Raw genomic sequence first — 24,161 nt, 5'->3', positions numbered from 1 at the left:
GTGATGCACCGTGTCTATGGTTACCTGTGTGTTAGTGATGCACCGTGTCTATGGTTACCTGTGTGTTAGTGATGCACCGTGTCTATGGTTACCTGTATTAGTGATGCACCGTGTCTATGGTTACCTGTGTGTTAGTGATGCACCGTGTCTATGGTTACCTGTGTGTTAGTGATGCACCGTGTCTATGGTTACCTGTGTTAGTGATGCACCGTGTCTATGGTTACCTGTGTGTTAGTGATGCACCGTGTCTATGGTTACCTGTGTTAGTGATGCACCGTGTCTATGGTTACCTGTGTTAGTGATGCACCGTGTCTATGGTTACCTGTGTGTTAGTGATGCACCGTGTCTATGGTTACCTGTGTTAGTGATGCACCGTGTCTATGGTTACCTGTGTGTTAGTGATGCACCGTGTCTATGGTTACCTGTGTGTTAGTGATGCACCGTGTCTATGGTTACCTGTGTGTTAGTGATGCACCGTGTCTATGGTTACCTGTGTTAGTGATGCACCGTGTCTATGGTTACCTGTGTTAGTGATGCACCGTGTCTATGGTTACCTGTGTTAGTGATGCACCGTGTCTATGGTTACCTGTGTGTTAGTGATGCACCGTGTCTATGGTTACCTGTGTGTTAGTGATGCACCGTGTCTATGGTTACCTGTGTTAGTGATGCACCGTGTCTATGGTTACCTGTGTGTTAGTGATGCACCGTGTCTATGGTTACCTGTGTGTTAGTGATGCACCGTGTCTCTTTTAAGGTATTTGTATTCCCAATACATAGATTAGGGCCTAATGAATTGATTTCAAATGACAGGTTTCCTTAAATAAACTAACTCAATAAATTATTCAAAATTGTTGCATGTTACGTTTATATTTTTGTTCAGTATAGCTTTGGGCTGTCAGGGTTAATTGGTCCTTCTGTAGCTCAGTTGGTAGAGCATGGCGCTTGTAACGCCAGGGTAGTGGGTTCGATCCCCGGGACCACCCATACGTAGAATGTATGCACACATGACTGTAAGTCGCTTTGGATAAAAGCGTCTGCTAAATGGCATATATTATTATTATTATTAATTATTTTGCAAAACCTCCTGGACATTTGAATCTCATCAACACTCCAATATACACAGTGTACAAAACATGAAGAGAACTTCTCCATGACAGACTGACCAGGTGAAAGCTATGGTCCCTTATTGACGGCACCTGTTAATTAAAGATCCAGTTCAAGTCAGTGTAGACGAAGCGGAGAGGTTAAAGGTTGTTTAAACCTTGAGACATGGATTATGTGTGTGCCATTCAGAGGGTTAATATTTAAGTGCTGGGTTCTTCATGTTCAACACTTGCCAGAGAATAATCCCCCAGCCAAAGGACATCCAGACGACTTGATAACTGTGGGAAGCATTGGAGTCAACATGGGGGACGCTGAACACCTTGTTGAGTCCACATGGGCCAGCATCCCTGTGGAACACTTTCAACACCTTGTAGAGTCCACATGGGCCAGCATCCCTGTGGAACACTTTCAACACCTTGTAGAGTCCACATGGGCCAGCATCCCTGTGGAACACTTTCAACACCTTGTAGAGTCCACATGGGCCAGCATCCCTGTGGAACACTTGACACCTTGTAGAGTCCACATGGGCCAGCATCCCTGTGGAACACTTTCAACACCTTGTAGAGTCCACATGGGCCAGCATCCCTGTGGAACACTTGACACCTTGTAGAGTCCACATGGGCCAGCATCCCTGTGGAACACTTTCAACACCTTGTAGAGTCCACATGGGCCAGCATCCCTGTGGAATACTTGACACCTTGTAGAGTCCACATGGGCCAGCATCCCTGTGGAACACTTGACACCTTGTAGAGTCAACATGGGCCAGCATCCCTGTGGAACACTTTCAACACCTTGTAGAGTCCACATGGGCCAGCATCCCTGTGGAACACTTTCAACACCTTGTAGAGTCCACATGGGCCAGCATCCCTGTGGAACACTTGACACCTTGTAGAGTCCACATGGGCCAGCATCCCTGTGGAACACTTTCAACAACTTGTAGAGTCCACATGGGCCAGCATCCCTGTGGAACACTTTCAACACCTTGTAGAGTCCACATGGGCCAGCATCCCTGTGGAACACTTGACACCTTGTAGAGTCAACATGGGCCAGCATCCCTGTGGAACACTTTCAACACCTTGTAGAGTCAACATGGGCCAGCATCCCTGTGGAACACTTGACACCTTGTAGAGTCAACATGGGCCAGCATCCCTGTGGAACACTTGACACCTTGTAGAGTCAACATGGGCCAGCATCCCTGTGGAACACTTGACACCTTGTAGAGTCAACATGGGCCAGCATCCCTGTGGAACACTGGACACCTTGTGGAGGCCAAAAGGGGGTGCAACTCAATACTGTAGATATGTACAGTACTGTGAAACAGTTTTAGGCAGATGTGAAAAAAATACTGTAAAGTACAAATGCTTTCAAAAATAGATGAATAGATTGCATTTAGTTATTTGATAAATATAAAGTGAGTGAACAGAAGAATAATCTACATTAAATCCATATGTGGTGTGGCCTTCAAAACAGCATCAATTCCTCTAGGTACACTTGCACAGTCAGGGGTTTTGTAGGAACATAGTCACGTGTATGATTAAACAATTATACCAAACAGGTGCTAATGATCATCAATCCATTATGTACAGTTGAAACACAAATCATTAACTGAAACAGGAACAGCCAAACTCATGCTAACAAGGTGAGGTTGCTGAAGACAGTTTACTGTCAAAAGTCAAGACTGAGCACAGCAACAAGACACGAGGTAGTTATACTGCATCAGCAAGGTCTCTCCCAGGCAGACATTAAGGCAGACTGGTCTCTCAGGTCTCTCTCAGACAGACATTAAGACAGACTGGTCTCTCAGGTCTCTACCAGACAGACATTAATGCAGACTGGTCTCTCTCAGACAGACATTAAGGCAGACTGGTCTCTCAGGTCTCTCTCAGACAGACATTAAGGCAGACTGGTCTCTCAGGTCTCTCTCAGACAGACATTAAGGCAGACTGGTCTCTCAGGTCTCTCCCAGACAGACATTAAGACAGACTGGTCTCTCCCAGACAGACATGAAGGCAGACTGGTCTCTCAGACAGACATTAAGGCAGACTGGTCTCTCAGGTCTCTCAGGCAGACATTAAGGCAGACTGGTCTCTCAGGTCTCTCCCAGACAGACATTAAGACAGACTGGTCTCTCAGGTCTCTCAGACAGACATTAAGGCAGACTGGTCTCTCAGGTCTCTCCCAGACAGACATTAAGACAGACTGGTCTCTCCCAGACAGACATGAAGGCAGACTGGTCTCTCCCAGACAGACATTAAGGCAGACTGGTCTCTCCCAGACAGACATTAAGGCAGACTGGTCTCAGGTCTCTCCCAGGCAGACATTAATGCAGACTGGTCTCTCAGGTCTCTCCCAGACAGACATTAAGACAGACTGGTCTCTCCCAGACAGACATGAAGGCAGACTGGTCTCTCCCAGACAGACATTAAGGCAGACTGGTCTCTCAGGTCTCTCTCAGACAGACATTAAGGCAGACTGGTCTCTCAGGTCTCTCTCAGACAGACATTAAGGCAGACTGGTCTCTCAGGTCTCTCAGACAGACATTAAGGCAGACTGGTCTCTCAGGTCTCTCCCAGACAGACATTAAGACAGACTGGTCTCTCCCAGACAGACATGAAGGCAGACTGGTCTCTCCCAGACAGACATTAAGGCAGACTGGTCTCTCCCAGACAGACATTAAGGCAGACTGGTCTCAGGTCTCTCCCAGGCAGACATTAATGCAGACTGGTCTCTCAGGTCTCTCCCAGACAGACATTAAGACAGACTGGTCTCTCAGGTCTCTCCCAGACAGACATTAAGACAGACTGGTCTCTCCCAGACAGACATGAAGGCAGACTGGTCTCTCCCAGACAGACATTAAGGCAGACTGGTCTCTCAGGTCTCTCTCAGACAGACATTAAGGCAGACTGGTCTCTCAGGTCTCTCTCAGACAGACATTAAGGCAGACTGGTCTCTCAGGTCTCTCCCAGACAGACATTAAGACAGACTGGTCTCTCCCAGACAGACATGAAGGCAGACTGGTCTCTCCCAGACAGACATTAAGGCAGACTGGTCTCTCCCAGACAGACATTAAGGCAGACTGGTCTCTCCCAGACAGACATTAAGGCAGACTGGTCTCAGGTCTCTCCCAGGCAGACATTAATGCAGACTGGTCTCTCAGGTCTCTCCCAGACATTAAGACAGACTGGTCTCTCAGGTCTCTCCCAGACAGACATTAAGACAGACTGGTCTCTCCCAGACAGACATGAAGGCAGACTGGTCTCTCCCAGACAGACATGAAGGCAGACTGGTCTCTCTCAGACAGACATTAAGGCAGACTGGTCTCTCAGGTCTCTCTCAGACAGACATTAAGGCAGACTGGTCTCTCAGGTCTCTCTCAGACAGACATTAAGGCAGACTGGTCTCTCAGACAGACATTAAGGCAGACTGGTCTCTCAGGTCCCTCAGACAGACATTAAGGCAGACTGGTCTCTCAGGTCTCTCCCAGACAGACATTAAGGCAGACTGGTCTCTCAGGTCTCTCCCAGACAGACATTAAGGCAGACTGGTCTCTCAGGTCTCTCCCAGGCAGACATTAAGGCAGACTGGTCTCTCAGGTCTCTCCCAGACAGACATTAAGGCAGACTGGTCTCTCAGGTCTCTCCCAGGCAGACATTAATGCAGACTGGTCTCTCAGGTCTCTCCCAGACAGACATTAAGGCAGACAGGGGTTTCCAGATGTGGTGTCAAAGCTCTTTTGAAGAAGCACATAGAAACGGGCAACGTTGAGGACCGTAGATGCAGTGGTCAGCCAAGGAAACTTACTGTAGCAGATGAAAGACACATCATTCAATACTTCTCTTCGCGTCCAGCAGAGAGCCTCCTCGGTGGCGCAGTGGTCTAGTGCAATGCCAGCTGTGCCACCAGAGACTCTGGGTTCGCGCCCAGGCTGTCGCAGCCGGCGGCGACCCGGAGCTTCGTGGGGCGATGCACAATTGGCCTAGCGTTGTCCGGGTTAGGGAGGGTTTGGCCGGTAGGGATATCCTTGTCTCATCGCGCACTAGCGACTCTTGTGGAGGGCCGGGCGCAGTGCACGATAATCAGGTCTCCAGGTCTCCTCCGAAACATTGGTGCGGCTGGCTTCCGGGTTGGATGCGCGCTGTGTTAAGAAGCAGTGCGGCTTGGTTGGGTTGTGTTTCGGGGGACGCAAGACCTTCGACCTTCGTCTCTCCCGAGTCCGTACGGGAGTTGTAGCGATGAGACAAGACAGTAACTACTAACAATTGGATACCATGAAATTGGGGAGAAAAGTGGTAACATTTTAATTTTAAAAAGATGTCAGCTCAGAATTGTTAGAAAACAGCAGGACCCTGGTACACACATCTACTGTCCTGAGAAGTTCCAGAAGTGGCCTTCATGGAAGACTTGCGGCCAAAAAGCTATAACATTATCCTTCAAGGGGAGGAGCCTGGACAATCCTCCACGGGGAGGGGCCTGGACAATCCTCCACGGGTAGGGGCCTGGACAATCCTCCACGGGGAGGGGCCTGGACAATCCTCCACGGGGAGGGGCCTGGACAATCCTCCACGGGTAGGGGCCTGAACAATCCTCCACGGGTAGGGGCCTGGACAATCTTCCACAGCGATGAGCGTGGATAATCTTCCACGGGGAGGGGCCTGGACAATCCTTCACGGGAACAGGCCTGGACAATCCTCCACGGGGAGGAGCCTGGACAATCCTCCACGGGGAGGAGCCTGGACAATCCTCCACGGGGAGGAGTCTGGACAATCCTCCACGGGGAGGGGCCTGGATAATCCTCCACGGGGAGGGGCCTGGATAATCCTCCACGGGGAGGAGCCTGGACAATCCTCCACGGGGAGGAGCCTGGACAATCCTCCACGGGGAGGAGCCTGGACAATCCTCCACGGGGAGGAGCCTGGACAATCCTCCACGGGGAGGGGCCTGGACAATCCTCCACGGGGAGGAGCCTGGACAATCCTCCACGGGGAGGGGCCTGGACAATCCTCCACCGGGAGGGGCCTGGACAATCCTCCACGGGGAGGAGCCTGGATAATCCTGTCATTGTCATTACGGTCAACAATCTAGACTGGTCAGTTCATGTGGTGCAGCAGCATGACAAAATAGCTTGTGGTGACATCATTGTGATGTCACAGTAAAGTCACAATAAGACCTTGTCACGAGTCTATCCTTGTGGAATTGCATGTTAGGAGACCCATGATCAGCTCTTGTGAGTTGAGATCTTAATAGCATGTAAAAAAAAATCACAAGGACATCTCATTTGAATCTACATGGGACCCTGGTACAGACTGCTTCCATCATGTGGACTGGGACATGTTCCTCACTGCGCCCAACAACATTGACGAATACGCTGATTCGGTGAGCAAGTTCATTTGAATGTGCATTGAAGTTGTCGTTCCCATAGCAACGATTAAAACATTCCCAAACCAGAGACCGTGGATTGATGGCAGCATTCGCGTGAAAATGAAAGCGCGAACCACTGCTTTTAATCAGGGCAAGGTGACCGGAAACATGACCGCCGAATACAGTGTTGCTATTCCCTCCGCAAGGCTATTAAACAAGCTAAGCGTCAGTATAGAGACAAAGTAGAGTAGCAATTCAACGGCTCAGACACAAGAGGCATGTGGCAGGGTCTACAGTCAATCACGGACTACAGGAAGAAATCTAGCCCAGTCACGGACCAGGATGTCTTGCTCCCAGGCAGACTAAATAACTTTTTTGCCCGCTTTGAGGACAATACAGTGCCACTGACACGGCCCGCAACCAAAACATGTGGACTCTCCTTCACTGCAGCCGAGGTGAGTAAAATATTTAAACGTGTTAACCCTCGCAAGGCTGCAGGCCCAGACGGCATCCCCACCCGCGCCCTCAGAGCATGCGCAGACCATGCTGGTGTGTTTACAGACATATTCAATCAATCCTTATACCAGTCTGCTGTTCCCACATGCTTCAAGAGGGCAACCATTGTTCCTGTTCCCAAGAAAGCTAAGGTAACTGAGCTAAACGACTACCGCCCCCGCGTAGCACTCACTTCCGTCATCATGAAGTGCTTTGAGAGACTAGTCAAGGACCATATCACCTCCACCCTACCTGACACCCTAGACCCACTCCAATTTACTTACCGCCCAAATAGGTCCACAGACGACGCAATCTCAACCACACTGCACACTGCCCTAACCCATCTGGACAAGAGGAATACCTATGTGAGAATGCTGTTCATCGACTACAGCTCGGCATTTAACACCATAGTACCCTCCAAACTTGTCATCAAGCTCGAGACCCTGGGTCTCGACCCCGCCCCCTGTGCAACTGGGTACTGGACTTCCTGACGGGCCGCCCCAGGTGGTGAGGGTAGGTAACAACATCTCCTCCCCGCTGATCCTCAACACTGGGGCCCCACAAGGGTGCGTTCTGAGCCCTCTCCTGTACTCCCTGTTCACCCACGACTGCGTGGCCACGCACGCCTCCAACTCAATCATCAAGTTTGCGGACAACACCACAGTGGTAGGCTTGATTACCAACAACGGCGAGACGGCCTACAGGTAGGTGAGGGCCCTCGGAGTGTGGGGTCAGGAAAATAACCTCACAGTCAACTTCAACAAAGGACAGTAGTGGTTAGTAAGCTTTTAGTTCCTCGGCATACCCATCACAGACAAACTGAATTGGTCCACCCACACAGACAGCGTCGTGAAGAAGGCGCAGCAGCGCCTCTTCAACCTCAGGAGGCTGAAGAAATTCGGCTTGTCACCAAAAGCACTCACAAACTTCTACAGATGCACAATCGAGAGCATCCTGGCGGGCTGTATCACTGCCTGGTACGGCAACTGCTCCGCCCACAAACATAAGGCTCTTCAGAGGGTAGTGAGGTCTGCACAACGCATCACCGGGGGCAAACTACCTGCCCTCCAGGACACCTACACCACCCGATGTTACAGGAAGGCCATAAAGATCATCAAGGACAACAACCACCCGAGCCACTGCCTGTTCACCCCGCTATCATCCAGAAGGCGAGGTCAGTACAGGTGCATCAAAGCTGGGACCGAGAGACTGAAAAACAGCTTCTATCTCAAGGCCATCAGACTGTTAAACAGCCACCACTAACACTGAGTGGCTGCTGCCAACACACTGTCATTGACACTGACCCAACTCCAGCCATTTTAATAATGGGAATTGATGGGAAATGATGTAAATATATCACTAGCCACTTTAAACAATGCTACCTTATATAATGTTACTTACCCTACATTATTCATCTCATATGCATATGTATATACTGTACTCTACATCATCGACTGCATCCTTATGTAACACATGTATCACTAGCCACTTTAACTATGCCACTTTGTTTACTTTGTCTACACACTCATCTCATATGTATATACTGTACTCGGTACCATCACTCATTCATATATCCTTATTTACATGTTCCTTATCCCCTTACACTGTGTATAAGACAGTAGTTTTGGAATTGTTAGTTAGATTACTTGTTGGTTATCACTGCATTGTCGGAACTAGAAGCACAAGCATTTCGCTACACTCGCATTAACATCTGCTAACCGTGTGTATGTGACAAATAAAATTTGATTTGACACAGCCTACAGCATAGAATAGAAGTAGTTAAATGTTTATCATATGCACACTAAGAGAAAGACAGACCAAAGAAAGACCATAGAAAACAGTTTATTTTTTAACATCGAGTGTGAAATGTCTACTTCTCCCCCTGCGGCTGGTCTGGCATACTCCTGATGATGTCAGAATCACCTGGAAATAGAACACTATATTTAGCATACAAGATATACTTAACACTCACTTCATTAACTTCAGAGGAACTAAGTCATTGACACCAATGATGCAACTGGCTAAAGCCCAGTCAGTTCAGGTAAATGGTTCATTGGGTGTTTATCTAGTGACGTGCTGTGGGCACATAATCGTAGAGCCACCAGGTGCAAAAATTTACAAACGGGCAAATTTGTGAGCATCAGTGAAACTTAAAAATATCTACACCTACACATTCACAAAATGATTAACTCAAACATGTAATTTAGTAGTAGAGCGGTTCGTTTATTCTTCATTCATACATTTCTATAATTCTCTGTAAAGATGTTCATGTCATCTTTGAAAACAATGCTATGAATGAATAAAAGAAGAAACAGTATCAAACTGCTCACTGCTAAAGGATTGTCTGCAGACTATCCATCAACAGAATAGGCGTGGTAAACAGGCAGTCTGATTGGACACTCACCGGGTCGATGATGGCCAGGGTGCACACCCTGAAGTACTTCCCACAGGCCGTGCCCAGCTCGATGTTGTTCCCACTGTAGTGATGGACGCCTGTCTTGGCCAACATGGCGTAGTACTCCACTTCAGACTTCCTGAGGAAGGACAAATACACACGTGGGCATACTTTGATAAAAGGTATGTTATTGAATGAAACATGATCCTGTGTGTGTATGGGGGAAGCAACAGGAACTTCCTGAGGAAGGACAAATACCTTTTAGACAAGTACGACCGCAGGAAATGCAGGCAGCAAAATTCTGAACAAACAATACAAGGTTATCTACGTTACCATTCAATGAAACGTCCCTTCTGCGTGTATGAGGGGAAAGCAACACGAGGACAAGCTACACTAATGAAACGTTATCCCTTCTGCGTGTATGGGGGGAAAGCAACACGAGGACAAGCTACACTAATGAAACGTTATCCCTTCTGCGTGTATGAGGGGAAAGCAACACGAGGACAAGCTACACTAATGAAACGTTATCCCTTCTGCGTGTATGAGCGGAAAGCAACACGAGGACAAGCTACACTAATGAAACGTTATCCCTTCTGCGTGTATGAGGGGAAGCAACACGAGGACAAGCTACACTAATGAAACGTTATCCCTTCTGCGTGTATGAGGGGGAAGCAACACGAGGACAAGCTACACCAATGAAACGTTATCCCTTCTGCGTGTATGAGGGGAAAGCAACACGAGGACAAGCTACACTAATGAAACGTTATCCCTTCTGCGTGTATGAGGGGAAAGCAACACGAGGACAAGCTACACTAATGAAACGTTATCCCTTCTGCGTGTATGAGGGGAAAGCAACACGAGGACAAGCTACACTAATGAAACGTTATCCCTTCTGCGTGTATGAGGGGAAAGCAACACGAGGACAAGCTACACTAATGAAACGTTATCCCTTCTGCGTGTATGAGGGGAAAGCAACACGAGGACAAGCTACACTAATGAAACGTTATCCCTTCTGCATGTATGAGGGGAAAGCAACACGAGGACAAGCTACACTAATGAAACGTTATCCCTTCTGCGTGTATGAGGGGAAAGCAACACGAGGACAAGCTACACTAATGAAACGTTATCCCTTCTGCGTGTATGAGGGGGAAGCAACACGAGGACAAGCTACACTAATGAAACATTATCCCTTCTGCGTGTATGAGGGGAAAGCAACACGAGGACAAGCTACACTAATGAAACGTCCCTTCTGCGTGTATGAGGGGAAAGCAACACGAGGACAAGCTACACTAATGAAACGTTATCCCTTCTGCGTGTATGAGGGGAAGCAACACGAGGACAAGCTACACTAATGAAACGTCCCTTCTGTGTGTATGAGGGGAAAGCAACACGAGGACAAGCTACACTAATGAAACGTTATCCCTTCTGCGTGTATGAGGGGAAAGCAACACGAGGACAAGCTACACTAATGAAACGTTATCCCTTCTGCGTGTATGAGGGGAAAGCAACACGAGGACAAGCTACACTAATGAAACGTTATCCCTTCTGCGTGTATGAGGGGAAAGCAACACGAGGACAAGCTACACTAATGAAACGTTATCCCTTCTGCGTGTATGAGGGGGAAGCAACACGAGGACAAGCTACACTAATGAAACGTTATCCCTTCTGCGTGTATGAGGGGAAAGCAACACGATGAGGACAAGCTACACTAATGAAACGTTATCCCTTCTGCGTGTATGGGGGAAAGCAACACGAGGACAAGCTACACTAATGAAACGTTATCCCTTCTGCGTGTATGAGGGGAAAGCAACACGAGGACAAGCTACACTAATGAAACGTTATCCCTTCTGCGTGTATGAGGGGAAAGCAACACGAGGACAAGCTACACTAATGAAACATTATCCCTTCTGCGTGTATGAGGGGAAAGCAACACGAGGACAAGCTACACTAATGAAACGTCCCTTCTGCGTGTATGAGGGGAAAGCAACACGAGGACAAGCTACACTAATGAAACGTTATCCCTTCTGCGTGTATGAGGGGAAGCAACACGAGGACAAGCTACACTAATGAAACGTCCCTTCTGTGTGTATGAGGGGAAAGCAACACGAGGACAAGCTACACTAATGAAACGTTATCCCTTCTGCGTGTATGAGGGAAAGCAACACGAGGACAAGCTACACTAATGAAACGTTATCCCTTCTGCGTGTATGAGGGAAAGCAACACGAGGACAAGCTACACTAATGAAACGTTATCCCTTCTGCGTGTATGAGGGGAAGCAACACGAGGACAAGCTACACTAATGAAACGTTATCCCTTCTGCGTGTATGAGGGGAAAGCAACACGAGGACAAGCTACACTAATGAAACGTTATCCCTTCTGCGTGTATGGGGGGAAAGCAACACGAGGACAAGCTACACTAATGAAACGTTATCCCTTCTGCGTGTATGGGGGAAAGCAACACGAGGACAAGCTACACTAATGAAACGTTATCCCTTCTGCGTGTATGGGGGGAAAGCAACACGAGGACAAGCTACACTACTGAAACGTTATCCCTTCTGCGTGTATGGGGGAAAGCAACACGAGGACAAGCTACACTAATGAAACGTTATCCTTCTGCGTGTATGGGGGAAGCAACACGAGGACAAGCTACACTAAGCTACTATCCCTTCAGTCTAATGCTGTAGTTGTCTCGGTTGTTTTCTCAAGGTGTCTGATTGCTGAACGACCAACTGCAGCTGCAGCAAGTAACAAAGTCAGCCCTCATTTGAATTTTCCTCCTGTTCTTACACACCTGCAAGCAGACCAATACAGGTGTGCCTTTGTAGGAGGAGTATATAAAACAAAAATTAACCTGCCCATACGAACGCACAAGCAACGCTTGACATGCAAATTCTTCAATATCTAACTATTTGAAAACGTTCATTGAAGTAGGAATGGAACTATTCCTAGGATTACACAAGGGTAGGTTACTTTCTAAATGAACGCCATTAGTTACTTTAATCAATAATGTAAATTAACTCAGTAACGTAATCTGATTACTTTCAGTTACTTTTGGAAATTTCCCCTTCAGAGGCTGAAAAACAACCCTTCAAACACATGGAACTATTCCTAGGATTACACCAGGGTTGGGTAAGTTACTTTCTAAATGAACTCCATTACAGTTACTTCTTAAATCAGTACTGTAACGTTTAACTCAGGGATGTAATCTGATTACTTTCAGTTACTGTTGGATTACTTTCCCCTTAAGAGGCTGTACAAGACAAAAACCAACCCTTCAAACACATCTGGTGTGTCATCATAGTGGTCTCCGATTGGTGGTCATCATCATCATAGTTGTCTCCGATTGGTGGTCATCATCATCATAGTGGTCTCCGATTGGTGGTCATCATCATCATAGTTGTCTCCGATTGGTGGTCATCATCATCATAGTTGTCTCTGATTGGTGGTCATCATCATCATAGTTGTCTCCGATTGGTGGTCATCATCATCATAGTTCTCTCCGATTGGTGGTCATCATCATCATAGTTGTCTCCGATTGGTGGTCATCATCATCATAGTTGTCTCCGATTGGTGGTCATCATCATCATAGTGGTCTCCGATTGGTGGTCATCATTTGGTGTGTCATCATAGTAGTCTCTGATTGGTGGTAATCTGGTGTGTCATCATCCTGATTGGTGGTCATCTGGTGTGTCATTATAGTGGTCTCTGATTGGTGGTATTCATTTGGTGTGTCATAGTGGTCTCTGATTGGTGGTATTCATTTGGTGTGTCATAGTGGTCTCTGATTGGTGGTATTCATTTGGCGTGTCATCATAGTAGTCTCTGATTGGTGGTAATCTGGTGTGTCATCATAGTAGTCTCTGATTGGTGGTCATCATCCTGATTGGTGGTCATCTGGTGTGTCATTATAGTGGTCTCTGATTGGTGGTATTCATTTGGTGTGTCATAGTGGTCTCTGATTGGTGGTATTCATTTGGCGTGTCATCGGTGACATGGAAAAAGTCAAGGGGTCTGAATACTTTATGAATGCACAATTTAACAAAAATATTCTACTGAGCAGACACCAATTCCACATGGGTTCAAATTAACTTGATGGAAACAACGCCGGCTTTCTGAATTTAAAAGTAATCCAAGAGGTTATATACACTGAACAAAAATAAGCGCAACATGCAACAATTTTGCTGAGTTACAATTCAAAAGGAAAATCAGTCAGGCGAAATAAATGTATTAGACCTTCAGCTATGGATTTTACATGACTGGGAAAACATATCTATCTGTTTGTCACAGGTGACGAGCTGAAGACCAGAATCTGGTGTGACCACCATCTGCCTCGTACACGTCGATCCAAACGTGCTCAATGTGTGACATGCCCGGTGAGTATGCAGGCCATGGAAGAACTGACATTTTCAGCTTCCAGGAATCGTGTACAGACCCTTGTGACATGGTGCCGTGCATTATCAAGCTTGAAACATAAGGTGACGGTGGCGACAATGGGCCTCAGGATTTCGTCACGCATCTCTGCGCATTCACATTGCCATCGGTATAATGCAATTCTGTTCGTTGTCCATAGCTTATGCCGGCCCATACCATAACCCCACCATGGGACACTGTTCACAACATTGACATCAGCAAACCTCTCGCCCACGACGCCATACACGTGGTCTGCGGAGGCCTGTTGGACGTACTGCCAAGTTCTCTAAAACATCGGAGGCGGCTTAAGGTAGAGAAAGGAACGTTCAATTCTCTGGCAGCAGCTCTGGTGGACATTCCTGCAGTCAGCATTCCTATTGCACGCTACCTCAACTTGAGACATCTGTGGCATTGTGTTGTGAAAAAAAGTGCACATTTTAGAGAGGCCTTTTATCGTCCCCAGCACAACGTGCACCTTTGTAATGATCATTACATTACATTTAAGTCATTTAGCAGACGCTCTTATCCAGAGCGACTTACAAATTGGTGCATTCACCTTATGACATCCAGTGGAACAGTCACTTTACAATAGTGCATCTAAATCTTAAAGGGGGGGGGTGAGAAGGATTACTTATCCTATCCTAGGTATTCATGCTGTCTAATCAGCTTCCTGGTATGACACACCTGTCAGAAGGATGGATTATCTTGGCAAAGGAGAAATGCTAACAGGGATGTAGACAGAAATCAGCTTTTTGTGGATATGGAACATTTCTGGGATCTTTTATTTCATCTCATGAAACCAACACTGTACATGTTGCTGGTAACATATGGGATTACAGGAATCCCATTAAGGAAGAAGTCCACCATGCCTAGTCCAATAAAGAACCAAAGGAGGCTAACATTACTCCTTATAGGGACCTTACCTGTTCTGTTTAAAGGGACAAGTGGCTCTGGAAGCCAAAACAGCCAAAAACTCCATCCAAACGTGAATCAATTCTCAATAGCGATACGCTTATAGAAACATGAATCCCCCTACTGTCATATCAAATCAAAACACACACTTAATGTAAACTGTTTTAACTTGCTTTAACAGTTGCAGCCGACAGGATTTTTCAGGTGTTTTCGGAGACGCAGAAAGCAAATTAGTACAGGTTTTGCAATGGAAACTGTTAACTCTAGGAACCAAATGTGGAGAGATACATGAATGTCCAATAATAACATGATTTCATTGCAGAACATTTTCTGTTTGGAGTAAACGTTTTCCATTGCAAAACGTTTTGCAACAGAATTCAACTAATGAATAAATCCAAGGCTAGCAAGGTATAAACTTTAGCTCACCATGTTAGGTGTGAAAGGGTTATAGTGATAATGTCCTTAACTTTAGCTAATACTAAATAAATGTAGGCCTTAGTTACCTGAGGGCAGGTGTGTTGTTGGCCAGGATGACCAGCTTGGCTTTTCCCTGGCGGATCATCTTCTGGGACTGCTTGTATCCCAGAACATATTTACCGCTCTTCATCACCAGCTGGAGACGGGAGTTTATGGACTCCAGGGACTTTTTCTGCCATCAAAGTAACAATGATGTTTTGTGAGAAACATTGAACTATGAACGTAGCTCATATGCATTGAACCAAACATGATATATGGTCTTCTAATTGGGATACATGCGATTTGAGTACATATAACTAGGGCTGGCACAATTAACATACCACCATGGAACCGACGGTTATAGATGAAAATAGTTATTGTAATACAATGACTATCATAACCATTTAAAAAATATACATTTGTTTTTCTTCAAATTAACCGTTGAGTCTTTGTGGTAACATGGACTGTTCCTGAAACTAGCAAACAAGTCTCCGGGTGGCCTAGACAATGCTACCCACAATGCAGCAGCAGCACAGAGAAATAGAGTAAATAGAACAGGCTTGGAACCTCTTTACCAGGGTTAGAGGTTCTATTCATTCTATTTACCAGTCATATTACCAGGGTTAGAGGTTCTATTCATTCCATTTACAAGGGTTAGAGGTTCTATTCATTCTATTTACCAGTCATATTACCAGGGTTAGAGGTTCTATTCATTCTATTTACAAGGGTTAGAGGTTCTATTCATTCTATTTACCAGTCATATTACCAGGGTTACAGGTTCTATTCATTCTATTTACCAGTCATATTACCAGGGTTAGAGGTTCTATTCATTCTATTTACAAGGGTTAGAGGTTCTATTCATTCTATTTACCAGTCATATTACCAGGGTTAGAGGTTCTATTAATTCTATTTACCAGTCATATTACCAGGGTTAGAGGTTCTATTCATTCTATTTACCAGTCATATTACCAGGGTTAGAGGTTCTATTTACCAGTCATATTACCAGGGTTAGAGGTTCTATTTACCAGTCATATTACCAGGGTTAGAGGTTCTATTCATTCTATTTACCAGGGTTAGAGGTTCTATTCATTCTATTTACCAGGGTTAGAGGTTATATTCATTCTATTTACCAGTCATATTACCAGGGTTAGAGGTTCTATTCATTCTATTTACCAGTCATATTACCAGGGTTAGAGGTTCTATTCATTCTATTTACCAGGGTTAGAGGTTATATTCATTCTATTTACCAGTCATATTACCAGGGTTACAGGTTCTATTCATACTATTTACCAGTCATATTACCAGGGTTATAGGTTCTATTCATTCTATTTACCAGGGTTACAGGTTCTATTCATTCTATTTCCCAGGGTTAGAGGTTCTAAACATTCTATTTACCAGGGTTAGAGGTTCCATTCATTCTATTTATCAGGGTTAGAGGTTCTATTCATTCTATTTACCAGTTCTATTCATTCTATTTACCAGTCATATTACCAGGGTTAGAGGTTCTATTCATATTACCAGGGTTACAGGTTCTATTCATACTATTTACCAGTCATATTACCAGGGTTATAGGTTCTATTCATTCTATTTACCAGGGTTAGAGGTTCTATTCATTCTATTTACCAGTCATATTACCAGGGTTATAGGTTCTATTCATTCTATTTACCAGGGTTACAGGTTCTATTCATTCTATTTACCAGGGTTCGAGGTTCTATTCATTCTATTTACCAGGGTTAGAGGTTCTATTCATTCTATTAACCAGTCATATTACCAGGGTTATAGGTTCTATTCATTCTATTTACCAGGGTTCGAGGTTCTATTCGTTCTATTTACCAGTCATATTACCAGGGTTACAGGTTCCAAGCCTGTTCTATTCACCAGTCATATTACCAGGGTTACAGTGGCCAATAACTGGTAACCTCATGTGTACACTCGCAATGGCTGCCTGGTATTGTGATGCATTTAAATGGTAATGTAGAAAGTTCATTCAAATGATGCTTACTGATGTGGCTCATGCAACGGAATGTATTTTTTTTGTAATAGTTGAGTTGAATCAAATCACAGCACATAGATGGGTACACTTCCTGCTTGCCCCTACGTGTCCACTCGCAATGGCCACCAGTTCACCCATTATATCATCAGTGTTAACATTAACAATATCGAGTCGTCTGTAAAAACGTGTAACCTGCACCGGTATGCAGATGATACTGTTGTACCATTGCTCCCAGGATTGACCAAGCTCAACATTAACTACGGTCTGCCTTCTTTTGTATTACAGAAAATCGCTGACCTTAAATTAGTATTGACTGCAGGTAAAACTAACTAGATGGGGTCTCTAGAGTGCATATACAACTGATGATTTAGGCTGATGGTGTTCATATCGGAATAGATGAAAGGCTAGCAGTCTTTTAAAAAGCATATTGACGAGTTAAGAAGCTGAGAATAAATATGTGCTTTATAGAAATAGGTGCTGCCTCTAGTTAAATAGTAGAAGGCAGATTATGACGGTCGACATGACCATCGGTCCTAGACTATGGCGACATGTATATGAACGCAGCTGCCACTTCATTAAACCCGTTAGATGCTGTTTAACAAAGCACACTGCACATTGTTATGGGGGACAATTTTAGTACTCATTACTGCATTCACTACCAGAAAGTTAATACATTGCTATGTCTCCATTTATAAAGCCATTTGACATAAAGTCCCACTGCATCTAACATCTTTACTAAACTTCAGACGAGTCACCACATCCGGTCTTAGACAACCGCCAACTCCGGAAATTCCTTTCGTCTCTACGGACTTAAAACTAATTGGCCTGAATTTCTTGCACCTTATTTGTGTAACGATCTTCTAAAATGTTCTTACATTTGATGTTTTGTTGCTTCTTGGGTAATTCAGAGAGTCGATTGAGGACCTTATTACCGTTGAATGTGGGGGGGTTTAGTGGCCATTTACTGCCATCCTAAAGTCCATGACAGTCACAACCCTATGTAGTTATTGATCAGATATAATAGTTCCGATGACAGTGCTGTTAGGGTTTCTTCATCAGCCAACCAGAAGGTCAAAATGCCCCCAGTGTAACCATTCAACTTGCTGTCTGGCTGACGCTTTATTAGCTGGCAAGCCGGTGATGCTTAATATAAACACATGCTATCTGGATTCTGTCAATTGTTAACAACTAAAGCTAGACATCTTCAGGAACTACAACATTGTATGTTTGGCCGAGTTCCTAACAGATATGTACGGGCGACATTGACAGTTTGTAAAAAGGTGTAAACACGTGTGTTGCACTAAGCCCAGACAGCGCCATGCGTTCACTACAGCTCGACTCACCGTCTTCTTGGCGGCCACCATAGCTGCGATTTACTCCGTTCTGGACAACCGGAAACAAAAAATATGAGATTGGACACTTTTACGTTAGTAATCAACCGGGTGATGTCCACCAACATTGCCTAAATATATATATATGTTAAAGATGAAACAAAGAGGTGAACTTACAAGTCTGTTGCTCCAATATGGCTTCGGAAAGAAAGGAAGTCCCAGCGTGCTTTGCGGTAGGTTGGCGTGGTCCTGCGCTGATTCGCTGATCTCAGCGGATTGGTCAGTTCTAGCAGGGTGCTCCACTTGAGGTGATTTCTATATCAGATCATTCTTCAGCCCGACGACCTTATCACGAGAAAGCAAGGGCCAAAACACTAAAGCTTTCATAATGGCAAGTGTGATTTTTACCAACCAGAGGACAAACACAAAACGGACCTATATTTAGAGGCTGTTTTTATGCATTGAATCATCCACACATACACAACCCCGGAGCCCCACGCGGTGACGCTGTTGTCTCTATTCTGTATAATAACTTTATGATTTGAACAAAATATTTGATGGTATGGAACTTGATAAAGTATTATTTTTCCAAACACCGAAACATTCAGAAGTCAAATATTTCTATAAAATGTCACACATTTACTTTACTATATGAATCCTAATTGGTTGAATAAATAGCCTATCCATATTTTACACCCTTTAACAATAAATAATACTCCACATAAGAACTGACGTTCTTCACATTCGTATGAGAATAATGTAAAGAACATAAATAAAGTACCATGCTGCCCTACCAAGCAAAAAGGCAGTACCTCCTCGGAGCGGTTTTTATTTACCTTGTCTTCACAGTAACTTTATACAGTTACTGCTAACATGACCCCCATTTTCTCCAAAACACAATACAATAGAGGCAGGATACTTGTCCACATTATTAAGCATGTATTTAACTTAGCAAAAATTACATTAACACATTTTCGACCAAATTAGCAATTACTGCGTTTTTGCTTGGTAGGGCAGGATAGCTTTCCAGCTGTAGTGACGTGACCAATTATTAGAGTGCAATGCTCACGCACGCTACACAACGTTCCTTCTCTGATCGCATGCACTGAATAATGTAAGGTGTCTGTTCTCTGCTGGGTACTGAAACACACAGCAAGCAGGCTGTAGCCCAGTATCGACACTATGCAGGCATCACACTGGTGGTAACCTGCTGCTGCCACAACAAGCCGTTGCCCGGTGTATTTAAAACGAGGCATGCGCAAATATGCAATTGTGGAGACCAGTGAAATGACTATATAGCACGGTTCCCCAGCTGGCGTCCCGCTGCTGACTCTAGTTGATGATACCTGCTGTATAGCCTTCAGTCCTGCTGATTTGAATAGTATCAAGCCCGTGATCAGAGCAACAGACGGCTCTTTGGGGATCTCATTTTCATCCACTTCAGTCCTCTATGTGAGACAAGCAGGATGGGCTGTTCCACGAGTACCCAGACAACAGCGCAGGACACCACCAGACAGCCCAGCTCTAAACCAGAGGAAAGCAATGGAATCAGCACTACAGGTAAATTCAAATACTACAATGTCATTATATTATTGATACAACATCCTTGTATTGTTGACACATTATTTTGATGACATAAAAATGTGTCACACAATTTTGTCGCAATTTTTTTGTTATTTTATACGGTGCCTCCTTGACTTGTTCCACATTTTGTTGTGTTACATTCTGAATTTAAAATGAATTCAATTGAGATTTTGTGTCACTGGCCTACACACAATATCCAATAATGTCAAAGTGGCCTTATGTTTTTAGAGTTTCAACCCCTTTGTTATGGCCTAACTAAGATCTGGAGTAAACACTTGCTTAACAAGTCACATAATACGTTGTATGGACTCACTCTGAGTGCAGTAATAGTGTTTAGTATGATTTTTAAGAAAACTACCTAATGTCTGTACCCAACACATATAAATGATCTGTAAGGTCCCTCAGTCCAGCAGTGATTAAAAAATACCTGTTAAATAAACAGACATTGAATATCCCTTTGAGCATGGTGAAGTTATTCATTACACTTTGGATGGTGTATCAATAAACCCAGTCACTACAAAGATACAGGCGTCCTTTCTTAACTCAATTACCGGAGAGGAAGGAAACTGCTCAGGGATTTTACAATGGGGCCAATGGTGACTTTAAAACAGTTACAGAGTTTAACGGCTGTGATAGGAGAAAACTGAGGATCAAATCAAATGGTATTGTTCACATACACATGGTTAGCAGATGTTATTGGTCACATACACATGGTTAGCAGATGTTAATGGTCACATACACATGGTTAGCAGATGTTAATGCGAGTGTAGCGAAATGCTTGTGCTTCTAGTTCCGAAAGTGCAGCGATATCTAACAATTCCACAACAAATACCTAATACACACACATCTAAGTAAAGGAATGGAATAAGAATATATACATATAAATATATGGATGAGCAATGACAGAGCAGGCATAGGCAAGATGCAATAGATGGTATAAAATACAGTTCATTCATATGAGATGACTAATGCAAGATACAGTTGAAGTTGGAAGTTTATATACACTTAGGTTGGAGTCATTAAAACTAGTTTTTTAACCACTCCACAAATTTCTTGTTAACAAACTATAGTTTTGGTAAGTCGGTTAGGACATCTACTTTGTGCATGACACAAGTCATTTTCCAAAAATAGTTTACAGACAGATTATTTCACTTATAATTTACTATATCACTATTCCAGTGAGTCAGAAGTTTACATACACTAAGTTGATTGTGCCTTTAAACAGCTTGGAAAATTCCAGAAAATAATGTAATTACTTTAGAAGCTTCTGATAGGCTAATTGACATCATTTGAGTCAATTGGAGGTGTACCTCTGGATGTATTTCAAGGCCTACCTTCAAACTCAGTGCCTATTTGCTTGCCATCATGGGAAAATCGAAAGAAATCAGCCAAGACCTCAGAAAAAAATTGTAGACCTCCACAAGTCTGGTTTATTCTTGGAAGCAATTTCCAAACGCCTGAAGATACCACGTTCATCTGTACAAACAATAGTACGCAAGTATAAACACCATGAGACCACGCAGCCGTCATTCCGCTCAGGAAAGAGACGTGTTCTGTCTCCTAGAGATTAACGTACTTTGGTGCAAATCAATCCCAGAACAACAGCAAAGGACCTTGTGAAGATGCTAGAGGAAGCAGGTACAAAAGTATCTATAGCCACAGTAAAACAAGTCCTATATCGACATAACCTGAAAGGCCACTCAGCAAAGAAGAAGCCACTGCTCCAAAACCACCATAAAAAAAGCCAGACTGTGGTTTGCAACTGCACATGGGGATAGAGATTGTACTTTTTGGAGAAATGTCCTCTGGTCTGATGAAACGGTAATAGAACTGTTTGGCCATAATGACCATCATTATGTGTGGGGAAAAAGGGGGAGGCTTGCAAGCCGAAGAACACCATCCCAACCGTAAAGCACCGGGTGGCAGCATCATGTTGTGGGGGTGCGTTGCTGCAGGAGGTACTGGTGCACTTCACAAAATAGATGGCTTCACGAGGAAGGAAAATTAGGTGGATATATTGAAGCAACATCTCAAGACATCAGTCAGGAAGTTAAAGCTTAGTCGCAAATGGGTCTTCCAAATGGACAATGACCCCAAGCATACTTCCAAAGTTGTGGCAAATGGCTTAAGGACAACAAAGTCAAGTTATTGGAGTGGCCATCACAAAGCCCTGACTTCAATCCTATAAAAATATGTGGGCAGAACTGAAAAAGCGTGTGCGAGCAAAGAGGCCTACAAACCTGATTCAGTTACACCAGCTCTGTCAGGAGGAATGGGCCAAAATTCACCCAACTTATCGTGGGAAGCTCGTGGAATGCTATCCGAAACGTTTGACCCAAGTTCAACTATTTAAAGGCAATGCTACCAATTACTAATTGAGTGTATGTAAACTTCTGACCTACTGGGAATGTGATGAAAGAAATCAAATCTGAAAGAAATAATTCTCTCTGCTATTAGTCTGACATTTCACATTCTTAAAATGAAGTGGTGATCCTAACTGACCTAATACAGGGAATTTTTACTAGGATTAAATGTCAGGAATTGTGAAAAACAGAGTTTAAATGTACTTGGCTAAGGTGTATGTAAACTTCCGACTTCAACTGTATGTAAACCTTATTAAAGTGGCATTGTTTAAAGTGACTAGTGATCCATTTATTAAAATGGCCAAGTCTGTATGTAGACAGCAGCCTTTCTGTGTTAGTGACGACTATTTAACCTTCTGATGGCTTTCATAGAAGCTGTTTTTCAGTCTCTCTGTCCCAGCTTTGATGCACCTGTACTGACCTCGCCTTCTGGATGATAGCAGGGATGAACAGGCAGTGGCTCGGGTGGTTGTTGTTCTTGATGATCTTTTTGGCCTTCCTGTAACATCGGGTAGTGTCTGTGTCCTGGAGGGCAGGTAGTTTGCCCCCGGTGATGCGTTGTGCAGACCGCACTACCCTCTAGAGAGCCCTGCGGTTCTGGGCGGAGCAGTTGCCGTACCAGGCAATGATACAGCCCGACAGAATGCTCTCAATTGTGCATCTGTAAAAGTTTGTGAGGGTTTTAGATGACAAGACACATTTCTTCAACCTCCTGAGGTTGAAGAGGCGCTGTTGTGCCTTCTTCACCACTGTCTGCATGGGTGGACCATTTCAGTTTGTCCGTGATGTGTACGCCGAGGAACTTAAAACTTTCCACCTTCTCCACTGCTGTCCCGTCGATATGGATGGGGGGGGGGGGGTGCTCCCTCTGCTGTTTCTTGAAGTCCATGATCATCTCCTTTCTTTTGTTGACGTTGAGTGGGGAGGTTGTTTTGCTAACACAACACTCCGAATGCCCTCACCTCCTCCTCCTCTTGACGTTGTTGGTAATCAAGCCCACAGTGTTGAGGATCATCGAAGTGGAGATGTTGTTTCCTTCACCACCTGGGGGCCCGTCAGGAAGTCCAGGACCCAATTGCACAGGTTGAGACCCAGGGCCTCTAGCTTAATGATGAGCTTGTGTGAGTGTACTATGTTGTTGAAGGCTGAGCTGTAGTCAAAGAGCAGCATTCTTACATAGGTATTCCTCTTGTCCAGATGGGATAGGGCAGTGTGATTGTGATTTATCGTCTGTGGACCTATTGGGGCGGTAAACAAATTGAAGTGGGTCTAGTGTGACAGGTAAGGGGGGAGGTGATATGATCCTTGACTAGCCTCTCAAAGCACTTCATGATGACAGAAGTGAGTGCTACGGGGCGGTAGTCATTTAGTTCAGTTATCTTTGCCTTCTTAGGTTTACATTTACATTTAAGTCATTTAGCAGACGCTCTTATCCAGAGCGACTTACAAATTGGTGCATTCACCTTATGACATCCAGTGGAACAGTCACTTTACAATAGTGCATCTAAATCTTAAGGGGGGGGGTGAGGGGATTACTTATCCTATCCTAGGTATTCCTTAAAGAGGTGGGGTTTCAGGTGTCTCCGGAAGGTGGTGATTGACTCCGCTGTCCTGGCGTCGTGAGGGAGTTTGTTCCACCATTGGGGGGGCCAGAGCAGCGAACAGTTTTGACTGGGCTGAGCGGGAGCTGTACTTCCTCAGTGGTAGGGAGGCGAGCAGGCCAGAGGTGGATGAACGCAGTGCCCTTGTTTGGGTGTAG

General features: G+C 44.7%; 2 protein-coding genes across 2 annotated transcripts in view; one reads left to right on the top strand and one right to left on the bottom strand.

The window, feature by feature from the left end:
- Positions 1-8,827: 8,827 nt before the first annotated feature.
- Positions 8,828-18,746, bottom strand: LOC124043067 (60S ribosomal protein L30-like). The gene is made up of 5 exons (XM_046361240.1): positions 18,633-18,746; positions 18,468-18,507; positions 15,179-15,324; positions 9,310-9,491; positions 8,828-8,880 (listed from the first exon to the last, which is right to left on the bottom strand). Exons 2-5 carry the CDS (start codon positions 18,486-18,488, stop codon positions 8,828-8,830), a joined length of 402 nt encoding a protein of 133 aa, XP_046217196.1. The 5' UTR covers positions 18,489-18,507; positions 18,633-18,746.
- Positions 18,747-19,549: 803 nt separating this feature from the next.
- The window catches only part of si:dkey-284p5.3 (uncharacterized protein LOC557830 homolog), a 28,231-nt gene continuing 23,619 nt past the window's right edge, over positions 19,550-24,161 (top strand). Inside the window, exon 1 of the mRNA XM_046361333.1 lies at positions 19,550-20,015. Within this exon, the coding sequence (XP_046217289.1) occupies positions 19,922-20,015 (94 nt within the window). The 5' untranslated portion in view covers positions 19,550-19,921. The remainder of the gene's footprint in view (positions 20,016-24,161) is intronic.

Source organism: Oncorhynchus gorbuscha, linkage group LG09 (genome assembly GCF_021184085.1).
Source record: "Oncorhynchus gorbuscha isolate QuinsamMale2020 ecotype Even-year linkage group LG09, OgorEven_v1.0, whole genome shotgun sequence".
NCBI lineage: Eukaryota > Metazoa > Chordata > Actinopteri > Salmoniformes > Salmonidae > Oncorhynchus > Oncorhynchus gorbuscha.
The sequence above is the reverse complement of the archived record's forward strand: the minus strand, read 5'-3'. Positions and strand labels throughout refer to the sequence as shown.

Bases quoted from the DNA above. Each gene is read 5' to 3' on its own strand.
- LOC124043067 (XM_046361240.1), bottom strand. From the start codon at position 18,488: ATGGTGGCCGCCAAGAAGACG. The intron at 15,325-18,467 runs GTGAGTCGAGCT...CTTTGATGGCAG, and splicing joins TGGTGGCCGCCAAGAAGACG to AAAAAGTCCCTGGAGTCCAT. The intron at 9,492-15,178 runs GTAACTAAGGCC...GTCCTTCCTCAG, and splicing joins AACAACACACCTGCCCTCAG to GAAGTCTGAAGTGGAGTACT.